Here is a 12,313-nt window from a genome sequence, read left to right as displayed (position 1 = left end):
AGTGCAATTTTTCAGAAGGGAAATCTAGGAGTTTTGAAATATCTTTATAAAAAACAATTATCTTACTGTATCTCAAAACATGTATTGGGTATTGATTTAATGGTCGCATTCTTATTGTATTTGCTCAACAAATTTTCAAATTAGATCATTTATAAAGCTGTCTTTTCCCTGATACATATAGTGCCTATGTGATATGGTTGTCAAAAGTTGTGATTCTTCTGTGGTGAACAAATAAGATTTTTACCTTTAAGTCAAGACAGATAGACTGCATAAAGAAAAAACACTTTGAACTTTGAACGACTTTCTTAACCTGGGCATTTGTCAACCACTTTTGAAGTCTGTGAACTTTGTCCCAAGTCAGAACCAATATCCCCGCAGATAGATCATACCTTTATGTTAATCGACTGTACATCCACCAAGCACATACCAAAAGATCATACATCCCTTTTCGACTCTTTGCTTTACATATTTCTAACAATTTCAGGAAGCCCAGGGAACATTATCAGAGTAGACCATCCGATACATAGAGGAAGTCTGGGTCTGGGACATGATAATGTTGTCTGTCAAACCAAAAACGCACAAACAACTTTCTCCTCAAATTCACCACCAATGTTTTTGGTGAGTAATTGGAGCAGAAAAGGAATTTCGCTCAAATGCAGAATTTGTCAGGATTTCACTGTTGTGTAGACAGCTATTCAGCTTCCAAACTTGATTTTTCTTTATTCTCAAGGGACTTTGGGTTAGGGGATCAAACAGCTGAGATTTTAAATAAAAACTTTTGCTCAAAAAAATTCAGTCAGTGATGATTTTCTGAGAGTAGAGTTACGAGGTGTAATGGTAAAGCAATTTGTTTTTCTGCATGAGTTTCCCTTTTACACTTTTATTGAGAAACTCTTCAATTGTTTTGGCAACATTTTGTTGTACATAATTGTGCATCCTATTTTATTGCTGCACTGCTTTTGATTAAAACCCCAAACGACCCAAAAACTTACTGAATACATAAATTGTACATGTGCCAGTTTTATCAAAGACCCCAAAATGTCAACTTCTCTTTTATTTCCCCCCAAAATCTCCAAACAGACAAACAAACGAACAAGCAACAAACAAACGAACAAATAAACACCCCAACAAACAACAAACAAACACCCCCATTAACAACAAGAACAAACAAAAACATTGAATGACTTGATATTGGTCTTTGTAACAACTCACTTCATAGAAAAAAGACGATACCAAACAGAAGGTTTTTGTCATAAATTACAGTGAACTAGTTGTTATTTTTTACTGTGTTATTTTTGTAACTCTACCTTGCATTTTATATTGAGCTTTAAAATGTTTTTATTTTCATTTATACATCTTCTTCTAACGCAGTTCTCTTACATTTAACCCCCCAAAAAATATTTCAGTTTTATGAACAATTTTTCCAGAATGATGCCATTAGTTTACAGAGAAGGCTTACATACATTGGTGAAGTTTATACAGTCATGGTTTTAAACTGGAGCAAGCAGTCTATTTTTACCCTTGTCATGACCACCCACATATCTCCTGGATCCAATTTCAAGAAGCTAGTAAGCAGAAAACTTTGCCACTTTGTCCCATGGAGGTCTTTTAAGAAGTGGGGTGGGGGTAGTTTTTACATGGTACTTTGGCTTGTCACATAATCTACCTGTAAGCAATTTGTGTCCTGACTAAATCTTGCTTGACCCATCTAGAGTATTTTTGAATCCCAGAACCCGCCCCCCTGGTCAGGGTGTAATACTCACAGGTGGGAAAAACAAATATAGGAAACTATAATTATCCTTCCTGCCCTTACACTGTTTGCCGCAGACTCCTTAAGAGTCCTGCATGCACTTGAAAGGTACATGGTACGCAGGACGCTTTATTCGGTATGGGAAATGAATGCATGAAAATTGTTGTGACCGCAATCAATGAGTGAGCCTTAATGACGTTAAAGAGTTGTACAACTGTCTGCAACCGTGAAGTCATTGTCACCTGGATGTGAGAATTATTCTCAGGAACCATCTATTATCCTGAGACTGTCAGTTGCACAGCCTTGGAGAACAACACAAATCTCAGCCTAATTATTGGATTGTTACAATCTTTTGATCATTCTCATGGTGGATTTTGCGTTTGGAGCTACGTGTAAATGTAAGTTGTAGCTTTAAATCTTTCCTTTCAAATCTGAAGAGCAAGCTGTGTAAACAAAACATCATTCACTGTCATTTTTTTCATAATTAATTAGTTAGTATAATTTGTTATTGGCAAAGTAGGCATTGTACCGTCCAGCGCTGGTACCGTCATGGTCTAAAACTGGAGCAAGCAACCTATTTTTTTACTTGTGAAATTGTTCATCACCACCCACACACGTCCAGGATCCAATTTCAAAAAAGCTAATAAAGCAGCAAATTTCCTTACTTTGATCTATTACTTTTAAGATCTATTTGCTTTGCAGTTTGAGGGAACAGTCGGCACTTCGGCTGAACGGCAAAGAACGGCAAAGAACAGCAAGAATCTCAGCCAAAGTTTTATACTTTTTCAATCTATCATTAATTTGATCTTTCTGGAGTTACATGTACTTAAGTCAACCTCCTCAAATTATTCCTTTGGGCATATCAAAGTGCTTGTGACATTATTATCCCTGGTCACTGGGCCATATAGTTCATTCCTTAAACCGTCTCAGCTCCCTGGGATGTATACAGCCGCTGTGCGAGTTCCCATGCTCCAAGCTTTTTATTCACATAAACCATCTCAGCCCTCACATGTACCCATTTACCCCTGGGTGGTGAGAAGCTTATGGTCAAGTGTCTTGCTCAAGGACACAATTGTCACGACTGGGATTCGAACCCACACCCCGATGACTTAACCACCAAAACTTGAGTCCGTTGCTCTTATCCGCTCGGCCACGACACAGCAAACTTCAGTATTCAGATAGAACGCAATGTTGTGTACTTTGAACACCAGAGAGTGTATTAAGAAATGAAATGGTTTTGTGACTGAACCTCAATTTTGTGTGTTTGTAGATGTCGTTTTTTAAAACTTAATTTATACATTCAGCCTGCTAGTATTGGCATTGACAAGTTTTCACTCTTGGACATATGTTGGATCATTGAATAAGCTTTTTAAAAGCTGAATAAAAAAAACATCGTCTGATTAGAAAATCAATTTCATTTCACAAGTTCTTCATTGGGATGGAAGTAGCGTATCGCGTGCAATAACTCAGTCCAGGAAACTTGTAGCCCAAGAAGCAAATTTAATTAGGAAATAGCAATTTGGAAGAGTATTGCGGCTACTGCGTTTAGCCAAATAACAGCGGTTTGGGGAGGAGGGGAAGTAATTAAATAATCAGGTTGTTTGGATTACTTAAGGCTAAGTATGGTGTGATTACCTTTTAGTTTCGTTGTTGAAAACTTCCCCAAACTAGATATTTGGACCTGGGCCCAATTTCAGTGTTAAGCAGGAAATTCTGCTTCACAAATTTCATTGCTAAGCAAAAATAAAGTGGGGCACCAGTCACAGCAATGTAAATTTAAGGTAATTTTGGCTGGTAACCTGTTTCTGTTTAGCAACATTTTCCTGTGCTTAGCGAGTTTTTGTGCTTACAGGCTTTATGAAATTGGGCCCTGGAGACAGTTCCCAAAATGGTATGTCTTTAGGGAGATTGTAGGATGTTTTTCAGGTCTGTGTTGTGAGGGGGGGTTTTGAGAGTCTTTTATACCTACTATTTCAGGCCTTGAACTTAGCTCTAGAAGGGGTACAGCAATTTCCCTCTGTTAAGGGGCACCTCTATGAGGAAAAGGTAACTTTGTATCAGAACTTCGCAAAGGGCACTCCAGCAAAAGCACAGGGTATCACAGCAATTGCTGTGGGTGGCAGGGGTTATTTTGAGGGTGTGTTGTTTGTGTGACATCAAGACCTGCTTATTTAATTGGTGCACAAATATCCCAGAGAGCAAAGTTCTTTTTCTAATGGGGTAACTGGGAGTTGTGATTTGAAGGTTTATAGTTGGATATTACTTTAACAATTTTAAATTCATCTAAAAGCTGTTTTGTTGAATAGAGTTGGGGCCTATTGATAAAGCTTTGTATTAGTGGCCAGGTATTAACCACCACAATTCAAACACTTTGAGTCTTGAGTAATCATTTTGTGGTTGACTTCAAATGACTTCCACCGGGCTGAAATCCTTCGCCAAAACTCATCAAAATCCAACAGTCTGGTTTTATCAATCTTGTTGGACACAGCCAAACTAATAATGCTGAGGGCCAGGCATACATGTGTGTACCACCATGGTTACCAGATTGTAACTACATTGATTTGGTTTTTACCTGTGTACACCGATGTGTGTTCGCAATGTTTACTCAGTACTTTCCCGAGTTAGGGTGTGATTCGAACCAACGACCTTTGTCTATAGAGCATTGTCTTACTAATTAGACCACCGAGATTGCCCGGTAGCTAGAGGCAGTTCCAAACCTATTCACTTTGGTAAATGTTATCAAAGTACAATGTTATGAAGAGCTATACAATGAACAACAAAGCGTGATTAGTTTCCCCTCACAGCCTCGATTTGGTTACATTTGAATCTGAATCAAAATTATTTAGGCGACACAAGCATCCATTGGAAACATCCCGTCAACTTTTGTAAAAAAGACAATGAAGACATTTCAGTTTTAGACATTGCACGGAAAACCCTATGGGTAAAACCCACACAACTAAGTGGCTTGTATAGAAAACCCTATCCACATACAAGGCTCCAGTCCAGGAATCGAACCAGAGTCCACAGAAATGCAGGGAAATATCCCACTTAGCCAACCCTATGAGGAAGGGTTGCATAGATTTGAACTAGATGGAAACTTGTTCCTTCTTCCATGCGAGAAGCAAGGTTGTTGTGGTATTGTTCAAGTCTGTGGGACATAAAGTGACAAATAACCAAGTTATTCTTGTCATGCTGAGTTTATCCCAACTGGCATTGACTTCTTGACCCAGTAGTCAGGGTCCCATTCTGAACATTGTTATTACTAAATGTATTAACTTGACTTCTTATACTAGTAGTCAGGGTCCCAGTCTGAGGATTATTTCCTTTGAGTCAGGTTTCTTTTTGTGAGTTGTCCTGTATTGTGATAACATCATAACACCCTAGTGATTGTCAATATTTGTATATGTACACAGAGCCAACAACATTTATTGTAATAGACTTATGTGGATAGAATGTGTAATAAAGGGGAATCCCAATCCCTGTTGGGCAACCATTCTGTTGGTTTGCACAACTTCCTTGTTTATTTATGGTCTGCACATGTATGGGGATATAGTTGGAACTCCAGTGGTTATAGTTTAAGAAGTTTAAAATGAGTCACAATCCATGCTCAATCTTAAAGAGTTTTTTGGCATTTGTCAAACTGCGCTACTTTAAACAGTTGTCGTAAGCTACGATGTCATTTAAAATCTCATTTGAAATAAATATTGGATTAGGCCTGCAGTTAAGATTTTACCGCCCCAACAAAATAACTTATAATGTGTTTGAACTACAGGTTAATTGTTCATGATGTTTCTTTGAGATGTATTTCACTTTTAAGTAATGTGGCCATGGAACAATGTAGCAGTTGTTATCCCCCAATATTTGAGTCCGTTTCATACACATTTGCGTGGTTTTCCTTTTACTTTGCGCACTAACACGGTCGGCCATTTATGGGAGTCAAACCATAAATGGCCAACCTATTTGTCGACGAGATATTATAAAAACCACGCAATTTTTAGTGATGCTTGTGTGGATCATTATATTCTACTCTTAAAATATCTTTCTAATCAATTTTATAACAAACGGTTAAAACGCTTTTCAAAGAACAACTCGACCGATCCAAGGCAAAAAGTTCCTTTAAAACTGCATTCAGGGATTTACATGGGGCACAACTTACAATGGGTAAGTTCAGGTATAGGTACAGGTATCGGAGCGTACTTTCCTTCCTCCCTTTTGTGACCTCCAGTTCAAAATCTAGCTCAGCAGGCATCCAAGGATTGTTGGCGCCATGGTAAAGCACACCACCTGGCCTAATTAATTGAATGTGACTCAAGACAAAAGCAGCTGTGACTTATTCATTACAAACGACTGGTTCGGATTGAACATGTAGACTCACAAATGGACTTCCAAGTTTCACACTAAAAAAAGTAGATAATCTGTGTGAGGGTTTATTTAGACTCCTCGCTTGTCATGGCCCAACGTTTAAGAGCACCAGACATCAAAATCTGGTGTTTCTGATCAGTAGATTTTAGGTTCCATTAATGTGACACCTATGTGCTTAAAAACAAGACACTTTACCATTGCGTCGTCCTTCTGATGGGACGTAAAGCAACTAGTCCCATGTGTTGTGTAACGCATGTAAAGAACACAGTGCACTCATCGAAAAGAGGATCGGTTCGCCCCGGTGTTCCTGGTTTGATTGGCTACATATTGCGCCACAGCACCTTGTAAACCATTAAAGTACATGGTACTTTGTAAAAAGGAGTAGGTCTCATAATTCAAATGTAGTCCCACATTCCTTGCAGGAAAAAAATGAATTTTGTTTGTAAACGTCTTCAGTAACTGATAAGAGCATTGTTAGGAAGCATTGTAAGGATGCCACTATATAAACAGCGCCCTCGCTGATGTCAATGAAAACCTGTCATTGGCTGAAAGTTGTGCATGGCATTATTTGTTTAATTGTTTGACCTCAGCTATTGACCCTATGCAAGGGGTTCTGAAGAGATGAGACATGATTGTACTCTCCTGCATTTCTGTTTGTCAAGGTGCTTTTAAGAAATGTTTGGGAAATGTTGAGATGTCTTGCTGTATTAACCCAATTTGTCTGACATCATCACTTGTGGTGAATCATGGTCAGCCATTTTAGGAGTAGGATTTCATGTCTGTTATTGTGCAGTGCAAGTATCTTATACAATTTGACTTCCAAATTGGCAGACCATGGACATATTGGCAGTTGTAGTCAGTGGCATCAGAATCATCTAAATGTGATCAAAGAGATTATCGTTTTGACAATTTAGAATAATTTCTCAAGAGGAGTTTAACAAAAGGACCATTAGACCATTATGATGCACCATCTTGCTATCATTCAAACCATTAGCCATACTGTGAATCTTGAAGGACACATTGATGTCTGGCCTCATTACATCTCAGTATAATGGCTATAGTTGGAGTCACTGATTGTATGTAATTGTTAAGGATCATTGGACCTTTGTTTGGTAATGTGGCGGAACAGATTTTCATTGTGTGTTTTCACCATTAAAAAAGAAAATCTCTGTTAACAGACAGTCATATTCATGTACATGTATTACCTGTACATGTAAATGATTGCAAAGTTTATCTTAAGTCTTTAAATTCTACCTGAAAAAAGTACAGGTTTTTTAAAAACCTTTTTGATTTTGATTTGTGTTTATCAGGTGTACTTGTCGTGTGTAAATTGAAATTGTTATTTAGAAGAAGTAATGTGAGTTTAATTTAGTATGCCAATGTGTAGCAACCTTGCGAGTTTTATTTTTGTAAAAAAAGAACATGTTGTAACTTGTCTGCCTCTCTGGAAAAAATTCAGTGACACTTTTTCCATGTTTATTGGTCCACATTTTCAACAACAACAAAATTATTAGGCGTACATTGCGTATACCCCCTTCCCCTAGCATACGGTTTATATGCACAAAAATGTTTTTTGTTTTTTTTAAATGCTCAAATTAATTGAATAATTTTTATGGAAATGAGTAATAAAGTGAATTTAATTACAGGGATATGTACAGAAAGTAAATGATTTTAAACCTATCTATTGAAAGTGATTATGATTTTCTTTCAGATGGAAGAACTCAAATCCAAAGATTACAGCATATCCGAGTTAGAGAAAGAGCTTGGATACAAGAGCGGGTACACCAAGAGACTTCAAGGAGAGAAAGATTCCTTAGGCAATCTCCTCAATCTTAGCAAGATGGCCGAGTCTTGGGATCATCGATCTTCAAGTACACACGAGTCATCATTTGGCAGCTCTAGTGGCTTGCAGTTTGGGATGGCAGTAAGTACATCAAGGTTGCTGTGCTCTTGATATTGTGCTTTCAAGATTGATTTATTGACTGATGATTGATTGGTTGATTGAATTTATTTGGATTAAATTCAGCAAGTACATGGCTAAGATACATTACAAGAATAGGAGGTGAGACAATGAAGTGAAATAAACCAAATTAAAACACAAGAAAAAAACCTGCACAAAATAATCCAAGGATAGCCCCCCCCCCCCCCCCAAGCCAACAACTTTACTAAAGCCGGCCTCAGGTCGACCTACGATTTTCTTGCGCCCGCAACAAACTGTCGGCAGAAAAAATAGGCTCAGGTCACAACAACTGAGAAATCGTGCGCCAGCGATTGGTTCCTGCCAATAGGGATCACGTCGTACAAGTTGAAATTGTTATACTCTTGCGACTGTTTTCGAGTGGTGACTGTTTCTGATTGTCTTAAAATCATCAATGTTATGCTCAGGTCGTTAATAATCGCCGACTGAAAAGTTCCTGGGGTGGATTTCACAAAGGTAGTCCTAACTTAGGACTAGTCCTAGGCAATGCTAAGAGATAGGACCAGTCCTAAGTTAGGATGAGTTACTGGTCCTAACTTAGGACCAGTCCTATCTCTTAGCATTGCCAAGGACTTGTCCTAAGTTAGGACTACCTTTGTGAAATCCACCCCAGATGGTCTTAGCTCAGGCGCAGTGTGATCCTGAAAAGTCAGTCACCGACTGTTTTTTGTTGAGGCCGGCTTAAGTTAATTATTTCCATTAGCCTACAGCAGCTTTTGATAGTATAAAGCATTTTGAGAAACATTTCACTTCAAAGTAATGTGGTGATGTAAAAGATATAAGATTTTATGCACCAAAAGTTGAATCAGAGATGGTTAGTTCTGAAAGAACTTTTTCTTGGTATTTACCTACTGCTGTAGGTGTAGACTGGGGAACTGTGGGACTTTTGCTGTCTCTAAGTTATTTCATGAGGATCATGAATATCACTGATTGAGAAAGGTTTATTCTTTGAAACTTATGCAAACACTTGTTTTGGTTGTGCTAGATAAAACAAATTTTCATTGGACGATGATGCGTCAGCGCACTCTTTAAACTGTGTCACACGTTATTTTTACACCCATGCGACCCTTGTGCGTCCATGTTGAAACCAGCTTTTAGCAGTTTCACATTCAGGCGTAAATTTACAAAAGGGGTTTAAAAAAATTTAAGAGCAAAGAAATTATCCTTGTCCCAGAGCTTTACTTTACAAATTATTTGTGTATTTAATACAAGTTGTAATGAGTAATTTTGTCGTTCAGATTTTGTCATCAAATATAATTCAAAGCAAAGATTTGATTTCAAATATAATTCAAAGCAAAGATCTGTTTTTAGAGAGAATAAAGTTTTTCATTGGATGTGCTTTATTGTTCTGATATGCGCGAGACTTGCACAGTCTATAATAATATCTTCATGGCAATTTTGCCACTGTCAACAAAAGTAACCCATTAGGCCCCTACATGTATGTGTTTGTTGGGAATTACTGAAAGAACTTTTTGTGCTAACTCTCTCCAGGACGGTGCTGATGAAGATGAGAAGAAGTTCAATAAGAAGATTTCAGATCTGAAAGGAATGTTACGCAAACTGGAGGAGAGGAATAAGCAACTTGTTGAAGACAAAGCAGATTTGGTAGGTCAAGAAAACGGGTATCATTTGAACCCCAAAGAGACCTTGCTTTGTCTGTGTGTATCTGATTTTGCAAGGTTTTACTTGTAAAGGTTGGCTGTGGAAAATTACGTCACTTCAGAGGGAGCTGTTTCTCACAATGTTTTATACTATCAACCTCTCCCCATTAGGCCTACTCCTTGCCAAGTGAGGTTTTATGATAAAAATTATTTTGAGTATTTACCAATAGTGTCCACTGCTATTAAAGAGATTTGAGGGACAATAACCTCTTTGCAGAGGAAATAATTGGTGAGAAAAAGCAGTTTATGATATTTAAAAAAAGTTTATTCCTTGCTCTATTGAATACTCATCAAGGGGAACATGGACAATTGGGGAATTTCAGTGCAGTGGATTGTAGCACACTTAGTGGCATATTCATTGTTCTTGGAAGTGCACGATCTTAGAACAACACTCTGTCTGCTGCCACATAGTGTGTTGAGGGTCTCATTGTCGATTCAGAAAAGGACCTTTTATTTGACCTTCTTTAGTTTAACAGCACTTCGTGTAGACACAATTTTGAAGTCTGTGTTTCAAGTATATGCACCTTTAATTTCCTCATTTGTTAAGAATCAAACTAAGAGTTGGTGCCAACATAATGTGCAGTCGACTGTTACTCTAGGCATGCTAGGTGGAGTCTGGTACTCTAGACGGAAACCATTGGAACATGTGGGGGGAAATTACACGTCAAATCATTCTTAAATTGTGGCGGTTGAGTAGCGGGGGGCCCTGGATAGGTGCCAGCTTCATTGAGGGGTGTAGTGGCCCCTATATGAGTAAGGGATATGCCTGAAACACCAGTCATCTAGCTGTTTTTTTTTGCAAATGAAGTTTGAAGCTTTGCATGGTGTGTCTATTAAGAAGAAACTACAAATAGTAGTAAATTTGCGCATACAACCATGTCATATCTCTTGAGTGTTGGCTCTGAAAAGAGCCGGTTTGTTCTCAACGTTTCGATCAGTTTACTCGCTCAACTTTAGGAGAAATGTTGTGGTTTTTTTGGAAATTTATACCATAGGTCATTTTGGTTGGTAAACTGTTTGCAACAGCTAATTATATTTTCTCAATTTTCTAAAACAATACGTTTTTTGCAACAGCCTGTTTCATTTAACATGTAGTACGTGTAACTAATGACCAGTTGATAAATGGTTATGTTTTTCAGTTGTTAAAATTCTCTTACCTTTGAGTTTCAAAAGTCTGGCATATGACATGGTCAGTATCAAAGATTGCTAAGTTCCTGATTGGTCACTATTTACTTTTTATTCTCTTTTTGTGAGCAGGAACGGAAAATCCGCAACTCAACTGAAGCAAGGAACACCACACCACTCATTGAGAAAAACAAGCGTCTCTTGAGGAAGATTAAAGATCTGGAACAATTGAAGAAGAAGTTAGATGAGAGGAACAAGGCCCTATCAGAAGAAAATCAGAAACTGGTGAGTATCACAAGAGTAAAAACATGTTTACTTTAGCAAAATAAAAGAGAACAAATTTCAAACTTAGAATTCTAGAATAGTAACATGAACCTTGCAGCTTTGATGTTTAAATAGAACATGTCTGAGGGTTATTTTTGTCAGCCCAATCTATCAAAACACTGTGTCTTCTGTTTTTGAGGTGAGACATTTTGGAACCTTGTTGATTGAGCTTTTTTGATATCCATAGCGTTACATTTCAAACAGTTTTTAGAAGTTTAAGAGCTCAACAGACACATCTGCCAAATGTTTATCTAAAATCTTTCATCACCACAACATATTTAGTAGTCCGTGTGGAGAGCATACATGTACACTGTCAATTTCAATCTGTATCTCTTGTTTATTTGTTCAATCTCACTCATTTATGCTGCTTTTACGGACATTGCATTTTTTTGACACAACATTTGACTACCCTTTACATTTGTGCAAAAGTCTGTGAGTATTGGGTTCCCATCAATGTATTTTTGGTACCAATGCGGTACCATGAGCTCATTGATCTCATTGATCCTATCACTATGGAACACACTCCCTCCAGATCTTGGACAAGTCACTACTAAATACAAGCGTCAAAACTAATTTGAAAACTTGTTTTTGTGCTTAAAACTTCTTCTATGCAACTCATTGAAGGCCCGCTTGCTTCTGTTTCTCTCCTGCGCCAGGCGTGACTTTTAGACAGACAGTGGCGCATTTCAAACAGCCATTATTATTGTTTTATTATTGAACCATTCTTGTTCTTGACTTTTAATTTAAGCGTTCATTGAAAGAGAACATGCGCTGTCGTCTGGAGAGAGAGAATCAGAGTCTACGTAGAGTATTAAGCAAAGAACGGCAACAAACACAGCAAGAGGCAAGCAACTCCTCAAGAACTGGTGATGACCCCGTTGCAGACAAGGAAGAAGAACTCAAGAAACTCCGAGTAGAGGTTCAGGAACAATTCCTAGAGATTGTGGAGCTCAAACAAGCAGCATTGGTGAGTGGGTTTGGAGGGGAAGTGAGTGTTTCTGATGTCAGTGGGTAGCTTGTTCCATAAGACTGGTGCAATGAGAGAAAATGCTTAGTCACCATAGTGGATGGTATGAGATTAAGGTACAACGACAGCACCTTGTAAACCTTTAC

At 38.0% G+C, this 12,313-nt stretch overlaps 1 protein-coding gene across 2 annotated transcripts in view; it reads left to right on the top strand.

Annotated features, from left to right (window-relative positions):
- The window catches only part of LOC117294381, a 58,496-nt gene that overhangs the window by 8,685 nt on the left and 37,498 nt on the right, over positions 1-12,313 (top strand). For both annotated transcript variants that reach the window (XM_033776759.1, XM_033776757.1), the window contains exons 3-6: positions 7,824-8,036; positions 9,582-9,695; positions 11,009-11,161; positions 11,949-12,167. In XM_033776759.1, the coding sequence (XP_033632650.1) occupies positions 7,824-8,036; positions 9,582-9,695; positions 11,009-11,161; positions 11,949-12,167 (699 nt within the window). The remainder of the gene's footprint in view (positions 1-7,823; positions 8,037-9,581; positions 9,696-11,008; positions 11,162-11,948; positions 12,168-12,313) is intronic.

Source organism: Asterias rubens, chromosome 9 (genome assembly GCF_902459465.1).
Source record: "Asterias rubens chromosome 9, eAstRub1.3, whole genome shotgun sequence".
NCBI lineage: Eukaryota > Metazoa > Echinodermata > Asteroidea > Forcipulatida > Asteriidae > Asterias > Asterias rubens.
The sequence above is the reverse complement of the archived record's forward strand: the minus strand, read 5'-3'. Positions and strand labels throughout refer to the sequence as shown.